This window comes from Microcebus murinus, chromosome 12 (assembly GCF_040939455.1).
Source record: "Microcebus murinus isolate Inina chromosome 12, M.murinus_Inina_mat1.0, whole genome shotgun sequence".
NCBI classification, from domain to species: domain Eukaryota; kingdom Metazoa; phylum Chordata; class Mammalia; order Primates; family Cheirogaleidae; genus Microcebus; species Microcebus murinus.
The window spans coordinates 80,720,422-80,741,093 of record NC_134115.1 but is presented as its reverse complement, the minus strand read 5'-3'; the positions used below and the strand labels follow the sequence as shown (position 1 = coordinate 80,741,093).

Here is a 20,672-nt window from a genome sequence, read left to right as displayed (position 1 = left end):
TAGTAGTGCTTTTGCTTCATCCCATGTTTTGGTATGCTCTGATTTTGTTTACATTTGTCTCAATATATTTTCTAATTTCCTTTTTGATTTCTTCTTTGACCCAATGGTTGTTCAGGAATGTGTTGTTTAATTTTCACACATTTGTGAATTTTCCAGTTTTCCTTCTGCTATTAATTTCTAGTTTCATTCCATTGTGGTAGAAAAAGATACTTGAGATGATTTTAATCTTCTTAAATTTTTTAAGACATGCTTTATGACCTAATGTGCAATCTGTCTTGGAGAAAGATCCATATACATTAGAAATGAATGTGTATTCTGCTGCTGTTGTTGAAATGTTCTGTATATGTTTGTTAGGTTTATAGTGTTGTTTAAGTCCACTGTTTTCTTATTCATCTTCTATCTGGATGTTCTATGCATTATTTTTTTTTTTTTTTTTTTACGTAACCTAAACATTTGTAATGCATTATTGAAAGTAGGTATTGAGGCCTGCTATTATTATTGTATTGCTATCTATTTCTTCCTTCAGTTCTGTCAATGTTTGCTTTGTATATTTAGGTACTCTGATGGTGGATCCATCTGTAATTGTTGTATCTTCTGGTGGACTAACCCTCTTATCATTATATAATGTTCTTTGTCTTTTATGACAGCTTCTGACTTAAAGTCTATTTTGTCTAAGTATAGCCACACCTCTACATTGGTTACCATTTGTATGAAATATCTTTTTCCATTCCTTCACTACCATTGCACAGTTCTGATAGCTTATCAGCACTCTGAATAAAACCCTTAACCAGATTCCGATTACCACTACAGGATGGAATTTATTTTAGATGGAATTAAACTGCTAGAGGATCTTCTCTCTCATGTCCTGCTGGCTTCATCCTTCTATTTCTTCTTTCTCCTTCAAAGACCTTGTGCTCAAACCTCATTCATTTCCTTGGGGTGTCTGAGAGGGGCCCTTGTTCTGTTACACCTCTGCCTATAGTGCTCTTTCCTCTCCAAATTGCTGTAGAAGCTCAAACTTCACCTTCCTTCAGCCCTCACTCCCAAGATGGCCTTGGAGAACTGACCTGTCCTCCTTTGTTAGTTTACTAGGGATGCTGTAACAAAGTACCATGGACTGGTTGGTTTAAGCAACAGAAATTTGTTTTCTTACGGTACTGGAGGCTAGAAGTCCAAGATGAAGGTGTTACAGGATTGGTTTCTTCTGAGGCCTCTCTCCTTGGCTTACAGCTGGCTGCCTTTTCACTGTGTTTTCATCCAGTCTTTCCTCTGTGTGTGTCTGTGTCCTAATCTCCTCTTCTTATAAGAAAACCAGTCATATTGGTGTAGGGCCCACCCAACGACCTCCTTTAACCTTAATTATTAATACCTCCTTAAAACCCATCTCCAAATATAGTCACATTCTGAGGTACTAGGGTTAGGACTTCAATATATGGATTTGGGTGAGGGACATAATTTAGCCTATAATATTCCTCTTTTACTCAGTAGGCATTATAATAGCAATAGAATGAACTGTTATTTCATGTTTTTATTTATTTTTTTATTTCTTTGAGACAGTCTCACTTTGTTACCCAGGCTAGAGTGAGTGCCCTGGCATCAGCCTAGCTCACAGCAACCTCAAACTCCTGGGCTCAAGCAATCCTTGAGCTCAGCCTCTCGAGTAGCTGGGACTACAGGCATGCGCTACCATGCCCGGCTAATTTTTTCTCTATATATTAGTTGGCCATTAATTTCTTTCTATTTATAGTAGAGTCGGGGTCTCGCTCTTGCTCAGGTTGGTTTCCAACTCCTGACCTCAAGCAATCTGCCCGCCTTGGCCTCCCAAAGTGCTAGGATTACAGGCGTGAGCCACCGCACCCAGCCCTATTTCATGTTTTTAGATATTGAGCTATCCTTTAAGGATAGGGACTGGATTTTACTGATCTTTGTGTTCCTTGCCTGGAAGAAGAAAGTACTCACTAAATATATTTTAAAGAGATGAACAAACTACCTTAAAATGTGTGCATTTTTTGCTCTTTTAAATCATATTTGAGCTTCTTGAAGTAATATGTTTGCAAAGAGCAAATAATGACACTGCTACCAAGAAATATGCTTGTTCTAATCATGTACATCCTTATACTACTGATATAGATCAGAACTGTTGTGGGAAATAGAACATGATCTCTGATCAGTATGCTCAGTGTTCAGTGTGATTCTGCAAATGTTTTGAGTACTTAGATTATTTGATGGAAACATTTATTCTCACAGATGTTCTCTCTCTCTCTTTTTAAACAGATGGATCATTTAAGAAAATTCGCAGATCAAGAAGAGAATGGAAAGAGAAAATAGACAATCTAGGTGCTCTAAAGTTTTTTTTCCCAGAAGTTATGATGGAATAATCCAGTATCTGCCACATTACCTCATTCTTGCTAATTGAAGAAGACCAAGTGAAAAGTTGTATGGGCATTGCCAGCCTTTACTTTCAAGAGGGATAAAGCAAATCAGGCAAATTAACCCACATTCATTTAGCATGATTTTAACCTAAAGGAAATAGGTATCCTTAAAGTCCATTGTCTATAGTTAAAGAGTCATCAGTTATTAATTGTCTTATATATTTTACTCTTTATGAGAATAGCTCATTCAGCAATTAAATGTATGGCTTTCATTAAATTCTTACAAAAGGTAGGTCTGATGAACTTTAGGATAATAATAGTAGCCAACACTAATTGATCTCTTATCATGTGCCAAGCTGTGTTGAAGCCCCATTGATTTTCTCATTGAATATTCACACCAATCACATGTAGTAGGTACTCTTATTATCCCCATTTTCCAGATGAGAACATGGAAGCACAGAAAAATTGAGTAGCATGGATAAACACAGTGACTCACGCCTGTAATCCTAGCACTCTGGGAGGCCAAGGTGGGAGGATTGGTTGAGCTCCGGAGTTCAAGACAAGCCTAAGCAAGAGCAAGGCCCTGTCTCTACTAAAAATAGAGAAAATTAGGTGGATGTGGTGGCACATGCCTGTAGTCCCACCTACTGGGGAGGCTGAGGCAAGGGGATCGCCGGAGGGGAGGGGAGGAGATAGAGAAGGGGAGGGAAGGGAAGAAGGAAGAGAAAGAAAAATTAAGTAATATGCCTAATACCATGGGGTAGTAAGCGGCATAGGCAGAACTTAAACCTAGGTTAGACTGATACCAGAGCTCACTGCACTGTTAGCCACCATGCTATACTGGACACTACCTCTTTTGTTTTGTATATTGATATTGACACCAAGTATCCTATCCAGATTATATGGAAGATGGACCAGAAAGAACAAATTTTTATATACCACTTAAATTTTAGGCACACCAGAGTTAGAGATAGTGCTAGGAGTTACAAATACTATGCTTTAATAATAATGATGATAATGTTAATAAAGCATCCCCCCACCCTCTTTTAGCAGGTACTTGCCAAAACAGTAGTTTTAGAAGGTATCACATCAAAAACAATGTGAAGAAACTGGGCTTGGGTCTTGGGTTAACTATTTATAGCTATATGATGTTAGCTAAGTTACTGAATCTACCCAAGCCTCAGTTTCTTCTTCCACAAAATGGGGATAATTTCTCTCTGCCTCTCCAAGATATGAGACTTAAATGAGATTATGCTGGTAAAGCATTTAGTTCAGGAGGAAAATAAATGGTAACTTATAGTAATTGATTCTTTTAAAGTTTCTTCTTGGCAAAGCCACATTCTGACTTAGGCTGGACAGAAATTATAATCATCATTTTAACATGGCAAAGTGAGTTTCTGAAAAACTTAGTTATCTTGCCAAGTCCAAATGACTGGGAGAGGAACAGACCTTCTGTTCTATGGTCCAACGGCCTTATCACCTCATGATACTACCTTTTGGCTTCAGCCTTGGCTCTACCCCTTAGCAGCTTTGATCACCCTATACCTCCATTTCCTCATCTCTAAATGACAGACGAGGACAATATCAATTCTAACGTCCCCTTCAGTGGTTTTTGAAAAAATAAAAGGGCAATCTAAATAAATGTTCTTGCTCTTCTATACACCCACTCAGGCTTCATACTGATGCAACTTGACTGCGTTAGCTAAGGGAGTATCCAGTGGAGAATGACCATATGAGAGATTTGAAACTAATCATATGAAAATATGGTCTAAATAAGGAAGCCCCAGAGTTGTTTAATGGAGTGTCTTATCGGGCTGCTATTGCAAAGTACCTTTGACTGAGTGGCTTATAAACAGAAGAAATTTATTTCTCATAGTTCTGGAGGCTGGAAATCCTAGATCAGGGTGTCAGCATGGTCATGTTCTAGTGAGGGTCTTCTTTCAGGTTGCAGACTGCTGACTTCTCATTTTATCCTCAAATGCCAGAAAGAGAGTGGATGAAAGAACTCTCAGGGGTCCCTTAAGGCACTATTCCTATTCATGAGGGCTCCACCCTCTTGCACTAATTACTTCCCAAAGTTTAGGGCCAAAGATTTTATCATATGGATTTTGAGAAGACATTAACATCCACTCCATACACATGGAGACCTAACATGTAAGACTTAACTAGTCATGATGATTATCTTCAAATATTTGAGGAACTTGTGATTATATGACTTTCTACACAAGAGTTACCCCATGGGTACCAATAAGGATATCAGTAACAGGAGTTAGATTTTGGTTTAAAAGATGTCAAGAAGAATTTTTGAGCAATTAGAGCTCTCTGAAGTGGAATAGGCTGCCTGGGGAGGAAGTAATTTCTCATTCTGGGAGCTGTTCCAGCAGGGGCTGGTGGACCCGCGGTGTACTAAATGGGGTGAGACAGGGGGCGCCAGGGAAGAAGTTGGACCAGAGCCTGTAAGTCCAGTCCTAAGACCTTGAATCTATACCTGACTAAGAGCAGCTGTATTATCACCTCAGCTTCCCTATTCAAACACCCTGTGGTCCAGAAGTGCTGTTATGATGGAGCCCATCAAAGTGAGGACAGCTGCCAACAGAGAGTTGCGCGGGTTACCATTGGCCCAAGGTGTTCCAACGCTTTCTTTCAGTGCTGTATCCTGGCATGTGAGCTGAGGAACAAGACTTCTTACAAAGATGCAGACATGGGCAGAATGGGTATGTATAAAAACTCCTACTCCATGTAGAGAGGGTATCAAGTAGAATTTGTGCTGCTGTGGGAAGAATTACTTCCAAACTTGGTTTAATGCACAAAAGATGAAGTGTAAACTCCTACAAATTGGCTTGAAAAGGCATAGCAGACAGTGGCTGTAATATTAGTTTGGACACCACTAGTCCCAGCTTTACCATTAACTCACTTGTAGCAGTTGCAGGTCTTTATTTATCTTCTAAGAGCTAATTTGTAAAATGAAATATTTGACTCAATGATTTGGTGATACAGTGGTCTGCCCATATTCACAGTTTTGCCTTCCACAGTTTCAGTTATTCAAGGTCAGCTGCGGTCTGAAAATATTAAATGGGAAATTCCAGAAATACATAATTTATAAGTTTTAAATGGAGCACCATTCTGAGTAGCATGATGAAATCTTGTCCCACTCTGTCACGCAGGGGACATGAATCCTCCCTTTTTCCAGTGTACGCACACTGTCAATGCTACCCAACCATGAGTCACTTAGTAAACCACCTCAGTTATCAGATTGATTGTGGTGGTATCCTGGTGCTTGCATTCAAGTAACCTGTCTTTTACTTAATAATGGCCCCAAAATACAAGAGTAGTGATGCTGGCATATTGTTATAACTGTTCTATGTTATTATTGTTAATCTTCTATAGTGCTTAATTTGTAAATTAAACCTTATCATACATATGTTTCAGACATCAACTGTTGGTCTTTAAATGTATCCCCCAAGGACAAGGGGGGACTAATGTATTTTTTTTGTGCATACTTTATTGGCCACATATTGCATGATACTTAAAATGTTGCATAAAGATGATAGTATACTTTTAAGAATAAAAGTACAAAAGAGTAATGAATATAATTTATTAAGTTTTATTTAATTTTACTCCCCTACCTTTCAACTTATTTTATTTGGTTTCATTTGCATTCTATTTAGCTACATTACTTAGGGAGATCATGCAAGTTAACTTAAGACAGAGGATAACTAAGAAGAATGTTGCAATTTTAGTTTAAACTTATACTTAAAAAGTAAATTACTTGTTTAAAAGGATCTAATGACTTTATTATGCCTTTCCATGAAAAGGTTATAAGAAAATAAAAGCATATAAACAAGCAAGTTCTGTAAAATATTTTAAAACATAAAAATGTCTTAAATTGTCAATAATGGTATTATTATAGGGAAACCCTTCCATAACTTATGAATGTATATATCTACAATATTTTTTAAAAATAGGAGTAATTTAACCTACAGGTTTTTCTTAAAAAAGCCAGCAAAAAATTTAGAGGAAAATCAATTAATAGTTAAAAGTAAATATTTTAAAATCTTTGTTACTCCTCCTCATCTCCAAGTTTACTGTTAACAGATTCCTACACAAATGGGATCACACTCCATAAATGGGATACATTTACTTCCCATATGTGCTTTTTTTAATGTTTACAAAATATCACGAACTTATTTTCACATCAGTACAAAGAAAGATGCCTCATTCTTTTTAATGATTATCTGGTAGTTGATATAATAATATTGACATCCCTTAATTTATTTAACCATTTATACGTTAATGGGTATATTAGTTTCCTAGGGCTACCATAACAAATTACCATAAACTTAGTGACTTAACAGTGGAAATTTATTCTATTATAGTTCTGGAGGCAAAAAGTCCAAAATCAAGGTATCAGTAGGGTCACATTCCCTCTAAAGTCTCTATACTAGAGAATTCTTCCTCACCTTTTAAAGTGTCTAGCAGCACCTAGTGTTCCTTAGTGTTCTTTGGTTTGTAGACACATCACTCCAATCTACCTCTATCTTCACATGGCCATCTCCCCTGTGTTTCTGTGTGTCTCCTCCTATTCTGTCTCTTATAAGGACATCTTATACCCAATTAAGACATCTTATAAGGATTTAGGGTCCACTGTAATCCAGGATGATCTCATTTGAGATCATTAACTTAGTTACATCTACAAAAACCTTATTTCCAAATAGGTCCCATTCAAAACTATTAGGGGATTTGGACATATCTTTTGGGGCCCACTATTCAACCAATCAATGGAAGCAATCTGCCATTGCTTCCAGAATTTTTCTCTGCTTATACAAATATTCATATATAAATCTGTTTCTGTATCTATATCTAAATATGTTTAGTTTTATACCTATTGGATATTACCATTCTCTACCTTCCTTTTTACACTCAACATATTTTAGATAGCTTAAATTAAAGATTTTATTTTTGTATTTTGATATCACAAAAATTAAATGTTTGAATGAATTTCTTAACATTTCAAATTTAAAGTTAACCATCATGTTTTAATATATAACTATTGTATGTTATGATTGCCCTGTATTTTTATCTTTTGATCTTTCTCATTTAGGTTTACCAAACATGCAACGAGTTGAAAGCAGCAATTTTTTAGAAAACTGGTTATGGGAAGTATATCATGTACCTAAAAGGTGATTTTAAACCTTTTGTTTTTATTTTCCTTAGGAAATTTTGAAAATAACTCAAATACGATAAATAAATTGTCACTCTTCCAAGCATTTCTTTGATAATTAAGGATAACATTGTCATTTGATCAAGCTTAATTCAGTTGCCTATTGGGTTGGTTTTTCCCTCAGTAACTAAGTTAACTGCAGAATTAATTGTCTTTGCAGAAGAATATGATTTCACTTACCTTGAACTTTTACTGAGCATGTAGTTTGGGGTGGGTGATATTGGGCTTTGCACTCTTATATAATTATTTTAGTCTTTCCAGACAACTTCTTTGTAACAAATTCTCTAACAATGTGCAGGTTAAGTATTCCTTTTCCAAAATGCTTGGGACCAGAAGTGTTTAAGATTTTGGATTTTTTTGGATTTTGGAATATTTGAATATATATAATGAAATATCTTGGGAACCAAGTCTAAACACAAAATTCATTCATGCTTCATATATACCTTATACACAGAGTCTGAAGATAATTTTATACAATATTTTTATAATTTTGTTCATGAAATAAAGTTTGTGTTAAGTACTTACGTGTAGAATTTTCCACTTGTGTTGTCATGTTAGCACTCAAAAAGTTTCAGATTTTGGAGCGTTTTAGATTTTGGATTTTTGGATTAGGGATGCTCAACCTGTATATTGTCCATATAAGCATGTATTTTCAATGCTATTTTTCTATATAATAAATAAAAGGAGGAAATATTTTCCTCACATGATAAACACACACTGTAAAATACTCTCTAGCCATAAGGCTTGGGAAATGATCAGTGTATGTTCAGTTATCACAACTTGCTTGATGTCCAATAGCACACTTTACACTTCCTCACTCCAGCCTTGTCTACTTCTCTATTCCAATTCATTCTCCAAACAACACCACCCAAGTGATTATATTAAAATCCAAGTCTAATCATGCCACTTCCCCACCTAAAACCACTTCTCCATGACATACTCAGTAATGTCTATCTAGATTAGGAAGCTTTCATCCCTGGCTCTTGCTAATATCTCTAGCTTCATCTCCCAGCAGCCTTGCTTTCTCTTACAGCAGCACACATTCCTTGCAGTTGTCACACCTTCTCCTGGAAATCCTCTTTCTTAACCCCCAACTCCTGACAAACTCCATTTTACATTTAACAACCCAACCCAGGCATTGCATTCTCCAAAAGGTAGCCTCCAAAGAATTACATACATAACTTCTCTACATTCTTATTTTAGCTTGTAAACTCTTTTAGTGAAGTACTTACTACCCTTTATGATAATTTGTTTGCATATTTCTCTCCTCTTTGAGAATATATTCCTTGAACGCAGACCTTTTGTTACAAATCCTTATATTTAGCCCCAGGAACATGCCTTGTATATAATAGACACTGAGGAAATGTCTACGGAACACATAAATTAACCAATGGACTTCTTATTTCTGAAAATTCCTTTTGTTTCAACCATTTTTGTATATCCCACTTTTCTTAATAGGCTTCATTGAATATAAGTTAATTTTATTTGATAGTTTATGATATTACAGTTCTTTAAAGTTCCTCTTATGAAAGCAGGGCAAAGAAAACAGAACATATATTAAGTTGAACCATATGTATATCTTGGTATTCAAACATTTTTGACCTGTTTACACAAACAGCAATTTCATATGATTTAACTTAATGAAATGTATAGTCAGTTTTTCTGAATGTGTAAGAAGCCCTATTATCCTCTCATGTTTTGATTTTTTCTTAACCTCTTCCCCACTCACAGTCACTTATTGAAGTTTGTTTTCTTGTGATTCACCTCAAGAGCCCATTGGGAAAAGCACAAACATTCTTATTAATAGGAGACAATGTTAAATTGGTTCCAAGTAAATCAAGGTTCACCTGTGTTGAATGGCTATGAAATTATTTTATTTTCCAGGCATCAGCTGGTGTTTTTGCTACCTGATGTTGTAAATACTTGGGAAATTCAAGGTGTTGGCATTTCAGATAAAGGTAAGTAGCTAGTCTGACATAATGAATTAGGAAACAATTTGTTGATTATAATATATTAATAATTTTATTGACAGTTCACCTAGGACTTTGATAGCAGCATATTTTATACTCTCATTGGAGTCTAGGATAAAAAATATCTATGTCTTTGAACATATTTTGTTCATCTAATATTTTTATAACCCATCACTTTGTGAGCAATGATTTCAGAGCCTCACTTTCCTAAAACCTTTCTGATTTGCTAGAGGCTTTGAGGTGGGGGATGAAAACAGGATCCATTATTGAATTCTCTCCCAAATTCTGTGTAACAGTGCAAATCAGAGCCATTTGTAAATTATTTTTAAGAATATTTATTTGATTTTTCACAATTCAATATTTTCATTCATTAAATGGATTCTATAATATCATAATTAATAATCTTTTTGCTATGTTGAGAAATAGGATTGGATAGACCACTAAAATCCTAAGTAACTTTATAACCACATCACTAACAACAACAACAACAATGTATATAAATGTTGTTAAAAAAAAATACAAGAAATTGAGAGAAGATAAAGTTTTCTAGGAACTTCCTTGCTTGATGGGACCAGAAGTGTTTCAGATTTGGGATTTTTTTGAATTTTGGAATATGCTGATGTGTATTATCACCCCTTGTAGGTCTGTGTATTGCTGATATGCTGCAGTTACAGGTATATAAAGACCTGGTTATGAATTATAATATTATAAGAGTCAATTAAAAAGGACACTTTCCAACATCAGAACTCTAGAAATCCACGTAAGTAGGTAAATGCATGATATTAGAGTCAATGGTTGAAAAATCCGATAATTAAATTACTGTTTATGATTCACTTAACTTTAATACACAAAGCATCTAAGTGGGAGGTGGTTTTAGTGAGAGACAGGGAAGAGGTGAAAGACTCTATTGCAAATTCTAATGTATCACTGAATGAAGGTTAGGTGAGGATAAAGTCATATTTTCTTGGGAATTATGGGAGATGAGAGAAGGTTTCCCTAGATAAATTCATAGAAACAGAGGGCAGATTGGGGTTGTTAGGTGTTGGGAAGAGGTGGAAATGGAGAGTAACTGCTGTTGGTGCTCAGAAACTGATACCTCAAAAGATGGGACTTTGACATGCTGAACTGAAGAAGGCTCAAGGTCTCTCCTTTCTCTTGTCCCCTCCTGTCTTTCAATCCTCGGTCTCTCCCAAAGCACCAGATGAATTTGGCCAAAGTCTGGACCTGCTAAAGAAGAAAACAATTACCTTTGGTCCCTTCCTTGAGTGTTCATTAACTGAACTCATATTGCAGGAAAAAAGATTGAAGTCTATCAACACACCTGGACAGACTTTTGTCACAAACCATTATGACTTTGTCCTAGGCCATTGTATGTTCTTCAAGCCCATTGAATTCCCCTAAAAATAATTTATTACCCTCCTAAAATCATCCACACTGCCCCATCTACCTTTCCCCTAAGAAGAAGGATATATAACCATCTGTACCCCATTGCATGATCGGGTAATTACTCTGTGATTCTCCCCTGTGCACATTAATAAATTTGTATGCCTTTTATCCTATTAATCTGCCTTTTGTCAGTTGATTTTTAGCAAACCTTCAGAGGGCGAAGGGGAACATTTCCTTTGGCTCCTATACTGCTTAATGGGATAAAAAGTGACTGCTGAAGCAAAAAAGCTACAGAATAATTCCCAAACACAGACATAGTACCCTAACATCATTATCAATATATAAACTTCCTTTTTTGCTACAACTGAGGTTCATTTTATAATAGCAAGCTCTGCTTGACCAAACTTGGCCTAGCACCCAGACCACTATCAGCTGACCTCTGGTACTGGCCCTTGCATTTGCTTTCTGCCTAGCGGCCTGCCATCCCTGGCCAACATTGATGACCAGAGAAAGGGTCTTTTGGGGGTGAGTAAGAAAAATTGACTTTTTGTAGTAAGATCAAAGTCTTGAAAAATATTTCAATATATTTCTTTATGAATTCTGCCTTCTATTAAAAGAGAATATTCAGTATTGCTCCTCCCTTCCCCCCGAAAATCTTTAATAGTTTTGCTAGAGTTCAACATTATGTTTCTAAGCATTTGATCCTCAGTATACATAAATATCAAATGCACAAGAGGAAAATACTGTGTCAGAGACTGCTAACTAACTCAGCATTCATTTTTTCTTTCCTCCTTATTATCAATAGAGCTGAATTTTAGCTGTCCACATTGCTGCCCTTGAACTTCGGTACAGCTAAGTCTCAAGTCTCCCAAGGAAATGGAAATTGCATGGGACTTCCAAGAAAGCTACTCAAAGAGAGTTGATTCAACAGGGAGGTGTTTCTTTTTTGCCCTCTTTTTGTAGCCCTCAACTCAGAAACAACGGTTGGCATTCCAGCAGCTCTCTTGGACTATTAAATAACGCAGAAGATGACAAGCAGGTGCTAGGATAGTGAAACAAAATTATAATAGCCCCTGCCTCTGATGATATGTGGAGCCACCGTCCTAGACCTTGACTGCTCACCACTAGATTTCTTTTACATGAAAGAGAGATGAATATTTATCTCATTTAAGAAACAGTTATTTTGATTGTTATGTGAAGTATAATCTAATTTTGATTAATACAAATTCATTTTAAGACTCTTTTTATTGGTTCTAGGAAGTAAAATATGTGAGCATGAGTTTATTAAATGCATTTGGTTTGCTATTCCCAATCCCAGCTTCATTTCATCTTTCCAACTCTTAACTTTGTCCTGCTTTCTTCACCCACCTATCTTAAATATTGTCTTGTATTCATTTTCTTTAATTACATAAGCAATACATCAACCTGTACTTGTAAAAAATTTAGACAATACTTCTATATGTAGATTATACATATTTTCTTTCTCATTAGCATGCTTTTTCCCATCCATGGAACCAGGCCAATCTGCACAATGCCAGCCCACAGAAATCCAGGTCACCAAAGAGCCGGTTTGTCCAAGGATCAACTGCTGCATGTCCACCTCACTGACTATGCCAAAGTTATGGATTGGAATGTAGACCAGCTTTATTAAGAATCTTTTTGACATCTTTGATAGAAATATTTCTATGTGGATTTTTCAGTCTATACTAATTGAACCCTATTTATTTAAAATTTAATTTGACATTCAGCTTTTAAAATTTAAACTTTAAAAAATCATATGTCTTTTAATGATTTTGAATTTAAATTTTAAAAATTTAGTTTATATAAATACAAAATTAAATTTGATAAATCATTTGAGGAGTTTATGAGAGAATACAAAAATTGCTAATACTTTAAAAATTATAAAATAACATTCAAAATATCAGATTCAATCACATATGAAAACCTGCAGCAACAATTCCATCACATATAAAATGCTGAAATTTCAGTTTGTAATAAGAAGGAATCAGGATATGTCTTCTGGTAACAGTTTCAATATGAAAGGGAAAAAACACTAAAAGAAACAAACTATGGAAGCAACAGGAGCCGGTTTGTGGTTTTATGGAGCTTTAACAAGTATTATTTAAAACTCACAACAACCCTATTAGGTGGACAGAGTAGATAATATCTCCTATTTTATAAATGAGGAAAGTGAGTTCAATTAAGATTGGGAAACATAAAACCCTAAAGAAATATAAGATATACTCAATTATATATTATAGAGAAAAGAAATGGAAATGAGAGATGGAACAGACAAGGAATTGAGACAGTGGCTAGAGGTCAATGTTGGTGAGATTTATGAGAAGCAGTGATATAATCCTTACAAAGAAATTAGCTCAAGATTTATTAGTAGGATAATATTTTCCAATTTTCCAAGATTAATCACTAGTTTTACAAGTTAACTAAATTTTAGAAGGCATTTTGGTGTTCTTGTTTTTTTATATTTTTCAATGGAATAAGTCACTAACTTTTAATTTTGTTAGATGGGGACCATCACATCTTATTTCATGCTAAAGATTCTTCAAAAACATGTTACACATTGCCACTACAGCATGAAAATAGAAGCATTCTAAAATAGGTTCAATCTAACCTATTGGTCAAATTTTTCAGAGTTACCCCTTATATTATTTTAAATGTTCAGTTTTCAACAAAAAATTAAAGACATGCAAATAAGCAGGAAAGCATTACCCATACAAAGGAAAAAATGTAGTAAAAACTGCTTGAGGAAGTTTGGACTTCTTAGATATAGACTTTACATAAGATAAGTATAATTGAAGAACTAAAAGCAATCATATCTAAAGAACTAAAGGGGGCTGGGTATGGTGGCTCAGCCTGTAATCTCAGCACTTTGGGAGAATGAGGTGGGAGGATCGCTTGAGGCTGGGAGCTCGACACCTACCTGGGAAACATAGCAAGACCTTGTCTCTACAAAAAAATTTTGAAAATTAAAAAAAAGAACCAAAAGGAAGTATGAAAGCTATGTCTCAATATATAAAGAATAACAATAAGAAGACAGCAATTATAAATAAGAACCAAATAAAAATTCTTTGTTTGAAAACTATAATAATGGACATGTAAAACTCAGTGGAGGCACTCAACAGCAGATTTGAGCAGACAGAAGAAAGAATCAACAAACTTGAAGTAGGTCAATTGAGATTATCCAGTCTGAAGAACAGAAAGAAAAAAGAATTAAGAAAAATAAACTGAGCCTCTGTAAACCATCTGATACACCATCAAACATAGCAACATATACATAAAGGGAGCTAATCTGGTACATCATCAAGCACACTAACATATGCATAAAGAAGGAGAGGAGAGAGAAAAGGGCAGAAAAAAATATTTGAAGACATAATGGTCAAAACTTTCAAATGTGATGAGAAATGTTAATCCACACATCCAAAATACTCAAGGAATCCCAAGTACAATAAACTCAAAGACAGTCACACCTGAATGTATCAAAGACAAAAAGGGAATCGGGAAAATAGCAAAAGAAAACAACACATCATGGTACAAGGGGTCATCAGTAAAATTAACAGCTGATTTCCCATCAGAAACCATGGAGGCCAAAGTAGTATGATGATATATTCAAAGTTCTAAAGGAAAAATACTGTCAACTAAAAATTCTATATAATACCATCACTTCGATGATTAGGATTCAATGTATAAATTTTAGGGGGACACAAACATTCAGATCATAGCACTAATCATCGCAGAACCCAAGGGCAGCAGTTCATTGTTACCTATTCTAGTCTCTTAAAAATTTCTCATCTTCTTGACATTCTCTGATCTGTCAATGCCTTGCCCTATGTTACTAGAGGAGACTCCGTATGGTATGTAAAGAGATTGTCTTTGGCGTGAGATATGAATTCACTCCTGGCCTAGCTACTTCAAGGCTGGCTGCATGGGCGTGCAACCTGTGTATTTGCCCAAGACCCCACACTCAAAAGTGCTTTATACTTGCTTTAAAGCTCTGTTGTGGCTGTCTTGAAATCATTAGTAGTTTTATCTTTAAACTAGTTTTTTATAAGCGAAATCTGATGAGAGCATGCAAGTGAACAGATGAGATAGCACAATATTCACATCCACAATTCCTTGACACTCCATTTACATAGAGCATTCACAATACCCAGTAAACGTAGAATTCCAGTGGACCTATAATGTATAAAAGTTTAGTGAAACTCAAAGTGAGTACAAGGCAAATGTGTTATGTCTATGACTGAGCAAGCAGAGGCACAGACAGCGTCATGTTTTCAATTGGAACCAGAATTTGTTTTGAGTGCAGAAAGAAGGCAAAACCATTCTAAAAAACAAGGTGCCTTATCATATCCTTTCTTACTCATGCTACTTCCCTATTTTAGGCAACAACTTACACTGAATATGACATAGAAGAAAAGGGAAAGATAGGATAGTCTGTAGTTCCTTTTCTTTTCAGGCTTTACTCATTCATCAGTAAGCAAAGGTTGAGAGTGTTGGCATAACACACACATATCAAAAAGTAAAATAATAATAGTAGAATTAGTTTTGTGCATAGTTTCCCCTATTCTAGGAAGAATAGAATGTATATGCATGTGTGTGAGCTATGAAATACAAATTGTGTAATTTTGGCTATTCCACGTATAACTGTTCTTATATTTGCATTTTAAACTGGCCTTGTACAATAAGATGAATGATAAAATGTATGCCAATAATTAAATTTTTAAATTTTCCTTTATTTACAAAGATATTAAATAGCAAATAAGAAACCACCATGACAAATTGAGAGACTACAGAAGAAAGGAAAAGGCTTTATATTTACATTTTAATACATTAACAGCACTTTTTTCCTACTTTTTTGAGCAAGGGGCTCCACATTTTCATCTTTTACTAGACTCCTCAAAGTATAAAGGTGGCTAGGACTACTATGTGACTCCAGGGTTTTAAAAAAACAGGCTGGGCGTGGTGGCTCATGCCTATTATCCTAGCACTCGGGGAGGCTGAGGCAGAAGGATCATTTGAGCTCAGAAGTTCGAGACCAGCCTGAGCAAGAGCAAGACCCCGTCTCTACTGAAAATAGAAAGAAATTAGCTGGACAATTAAAAATATATAGAAAAAAAATTAGCCAGGCATGGTGGCTCATGCCTGTAGTCTCATATACTCGGGAGGCTGAGGCAAGAGAATCGCTTGAGCCCAGGAGTTTGAGGTTGCTGTGAGCTAGGCTGACACCATGGCACTCTAGCCTGGGCAAACAGAGTGAGACTCTGTCTCAAAAAAACCCCAAAAAACCAACCAACCAAACAAACAAAACCCTTTCTGATCATCAGATTCTTTGTAAAATGGCTATGTTGCCAAATAATGCCAACGAACATCAAGTGGTTTCTGCTGCTGTGTAGTTCTTTTATTGATTTCATATTTTCTATCTAACTTTAAGGGAGATACACAAAAAGCATTCTGGGGGTGTCTGCATAACTTAGGGGAAATAAAATACATAAAGTTGGCAGGAGAGGGGGAATAGATTAAATGTTTGAGAGGCTTGGTGGTTATTTTGGAAGAAAAAATCCATTGAAAGGTTTGTGATATCTGGCTTTAAAAAAATAAAACAACATGTTTAAATGTCTTCATTTAAAAGACATTTCAGGCAGAAAGAAAAGAATCAGAAAAGTAAGAGAGGTAAGATTCTAGAAAGAACAGTCATAATAGCTCCATGAATGTTTACGTGATTTTTCAACGCTAAGAGATATGACATTTCAGCATTCTTGTGAAGAAAGCAAAACAGGCATTGTTATCTCCAGAGCGTGCAGAAACTAGTTGTCAGAAGAAATATAAGCTGGAAAGCCAGAGTCTACTTCAGGAAGGTGTCACTCCTAGACATTGGCTATATCAGCACAAATTATTCTGGCTTTCTTGGGGAAGCTAGTAAGTTATTACCAGCAGGTGGCACTTTCAAAGTAGGCATCTGAAGCTACTGTTCTTTAAGAACTTGCAAATTAAAATGTTGATGACCAAGAAGCAAGTGTGTGTTAGCAGTGGTAGTGAACGTTTTATTTTCGTATTATCAGTCAACGTTCATTCCGTTGTATGAATATACAGTAATTTATGTATCATTCTGTTGTTTTAGGTTTCATACTAATTTTTGCTATTGCAAATAATGCCACAGAGAATATTCCTGGACTAGTCTCTTCAGGCAGATGTGTGAAAGCTTTTCTGAGGTATGTACCTAGAGTGTCTACTTTTCTGTTGTTTTCTACCAGGTTTATTGTGGTATGTGGTGAATTCCTGATGAGATGTTGGGATATTGGGGTTTTTGATGTGGATACTGGGACAGAATTCAAAGAAACAAGGGGTGTTTAGAGGACTTGGTGTTGATAGCCCAAGTCACTTGGGAGAAAAGTTTTAACTTGCAGCTAAAGCAGGGGTTCTTGGGCATAAGGAGAAAAGAGGTTGGTTTCTCCTTTGGCCTGATCCACCAACAAACTAATTTCAACCTGGATTTAGGTAAGTTGGTAGAGGAAAGTAACAGGAATAGACCAAATAAATGAGAACATTTGGAAGAGGTTGCTTGATGCTCTAAGTCAGTGGTTTTTAGGCCATCTGTCCAGGGACCCCGGGGTTTCCATGGAACCTCCACAAGTGTCACCTGGGGGTGCACATGGGGGAGAATGGTCAGGGAACCATAAGATTTCCTTGCTGGATGCAGTTTGTACTCCCAAGAATCCTATTCACACTGGTGTTATGGTCAAGCACTTAAATAGACTTTGAGTGTGCTGCTCTGCAGTGCTGGTAGCTGAATCCGTACATTACCCATATTTCTGAAGACACACCAAATTGAGGGTACAAATAGATTAAAAGCCACAGTATTAAACAGTATTTGGATGACTGTTTTTTACCTTTTCTGTGGGAACCCCAGTCTTGATTCCTCCCAGACAGTTCTAATCACAAAACTTGTGCTTAGACATCTTCCTCTGGAGACATTAAGGCAGCCACAGTTTCTTCCTTTCCTATTCTGGTTTTCTGTGAGATATACATATATGTGTGTATATACGCTTTTTTCTTTTATGGCTAATGTCAGAAGTGGCAACTATGACACCAGTGATTGCTGAAGATATGACCCCTGCAGTTAACATCCAACTTTGATCCAACTACTGTCGCACTGTCCTCCTTTACCTATGAAAGCAGTCTCCTGACAGTGCTGAAGGTGCTGTTACCACCTCCAGTCACTCTTTAAACTGCTGGCACCAAAGCTTCCAATGCTTTCCCTATCTAAATCCTGGAGAGTTACTGAAGCCATTCCTTATGAATTTCCATTGGCCTTTTATTGGAGTCCTTCCCTGAAGGATTAAAGTATGAGACTACGGGCCTGAGCCAAAAAGCATGTAAAGGGACAAATATTGCATTATACTGAGAATCACTTACCTGCCTAGCACCAGCCTGCCACTCTTGAATAAGACGTGTGTGATTCTCATGTCTCAATTTAGAATAATTTAATTCTGAGGTGATACCTCTGTTTCTCTGGTGGCCTCCTAACAACTTGGAACAGGCACATGGAAATGACATGGGGGCAGTTATGGGCCACACCACCTCTCCTACATGAGCCAGCCAGCAGGCACCTTAAGTTAGCAATCTGGTGGGCTGAATTTCTGAAAACAATTAACAACAACAACAAAAAAATCACTTATTTTTTTTTATTCTCTAAATTCACCACCCATTAATATGCCTCCCTACAAGTTGTCTGGTTTCAAAAATCATACACAATAAAATCCTTTATCATAGACAAAAAAGAGGTCTGTAGTTTACATCAATAAAAAATTGATGTCTAGACGTATTTTACTAAATAAGTATGAAGTAACTAAAGAATATCCATTTGAAAGATAGGAAATTATTACCCTGCTAAGAGCACCATTGTGTCATGATGACTTCAGGGAATAATTACAGTTTAGCTACTTGGCCGGAGTGAAGAATGGGAACATTGAGGCTGGAGAACCAAGCAGGGCCCAGATCAAGAGAGACCTTGTGAACTCGGCTAAATCACTTGGGCTCCATCTTGAGGGTAGACTTGGGGTAGCATTACCAGGAAGGTCAGGTGGTCACCAAACTTTCTGCCAGATCTGATATTCTTCTCTTTTAGAAACGCAGAATTTATGTAAAAACTAAAGACTCTCCCAAAGGTCACATTCTAAAATGTAAATAAAAATCCATCTTAAGGCCGGGCGCGGTGGCTCACGCCTGTAATCCTAGCTCTCTGGGAGGCCGAGGCAGGCGGATTGCTCGAGGTCAGGAGTTCAAAACCAGCCTGAGCAAGAGTGAGACCCCGTCTCTATTATAAATAGAAAGAAATTAATTGGCCAAATAATATATATAGAAAAAATTAGCCGGGCATGGTGGCGCATGCCTGTAGTCCCAGCCACTTGGGAGGCTGAGGCAGAAGGATCGCTTGAGCCCAGGAGTTTGAGGTTGCTGTGAGCTAGGCTGATGCCATGGCACTCATTCTAGCCTGGGCAACAAAGCGAGACTCTGTCTCAAAAAAAAAAAAAAAAAAAAATCCATCTTTTGGTCACATTTAGAAGACAGATAAAAAGTTTACACATCTGAGAATCTATAAATTGTTGAACTGCAGTTCAACTGAGAACCTTTGAGATCCATTATTTCTTAAACATTTTCTACTAGAGAAACAGGCCAATGATTTGCACGTATCAGTTACCCATAAACTGTATAGCACAAGCAAACAAACTTCTTTGCACTAAAAATACAAATATTACCTATGTTGATATGAATGTTCTTGCTCTCTCTTAAATTCTGTTTCCCGAAAATGATGACAAAAGGACTTTGCTTGTTTTAACTTGACCCATCTTTCGCAACCTAGCTTAATCATTTATTTGCAGATCCCCTTTTGAAATAAATGGGCTAGATGGACAGATGATAATGGCAAATTTTTGCCTTTTCAATAACATATACAAGAGATACCTTTAGTGAAATTTATATATCAATTTTTCTTTTGTGCTCCTTTTTTCCTCTAGTGAATTCAATATTAAGGTGTTGGTAAACCAAATTAATGAATAATAAATAAATGATAAACCAAAAAATAAATATGTTGGGTTGTTATTTATTAATTCAAAGTAAGGAATGCCATTGGAAGCATAAATAGCTGATTTATAGAAATATATTTAGAGACATCTGTTTTATTACTTTAAATTAGAGTATATATTATATACTAAGGTAGAAATCGGTACTAGTAAGAGGAAGGTAGCAAATAAAAGATTTTCTAATGAACATAAAACATCACAAAAATAAACTTAATTAAAAATCTTAAAGATAAAATTTTATTTCATTGTAAGTTAATTACTAGACTCAGTTGTTATAGAAACTTTGTTTTCCTTGAGCTCTTATATTAAAATTATTAAAATCTTCACTGAAAGATATAACATGATTTTTTTTAAAGGAAGATATTATATATCTGAATAAAGGCAAATTTTGAATGAGCGGCATATGAATTAAAAAATATTGGAGAATATCTATTCCCTACTAAATATTAAGATATTTGAGTAATTACTTAGAGAACAATGCCAGCAAGCTCATCATGGCATTTTCATTCCCAATCACAATCTTTCCTCCACCTAATATTCAACTTCTCCTTTAGACTGGGACAAATCATTCCTTGGACTCCCTTTGCAGATCTATGTTATCATCCTTATACTATTTCCAGCACCAAGG

At 36.0% G+C, this 20,672-nt stretch overlaps 1 protein-coding gene across 1 annotated transcript in view; it reads left to right on the top strand.

Annotated features, from left to right (window-relative positions):
- LOC105875126 (complement C5-like) overlaps positions 1-11,731 on the top strand; it is a 42,962-nt gene extending 31,231 nt beyond the window's left edge. The window contains exons 16-21 of the mRNA XM_076009000.1: positions 2,275-2,337; positions 4,892-5,086; positions 7,474-7,552; positions 9,478-9,551; positions 10,206-10,331; positions 10,759-11,731. Coding sequence (XP_075865115.1) covers positions 2,275-2,337; positions 4,892-5,086; positions 7,474-7,552; positions 9,478-9,551; positions 10,206-10,285 — 491 coding nt within the window. The 3' untranslated portion in view covers positions 10,286-10,331; positions 10,759-11,731. The remainder of the gene's footprint in view (positions 1-2,274; positions 2,338-4,891; positions 5,087-7,473; positions 7,553-9,477; positions 9,552-10,205; positions 10,332-10,758) is intronic.
- The last annotated feature ends 8,941 nt before the right edge of the window (positions 11,732-20,672 follow it).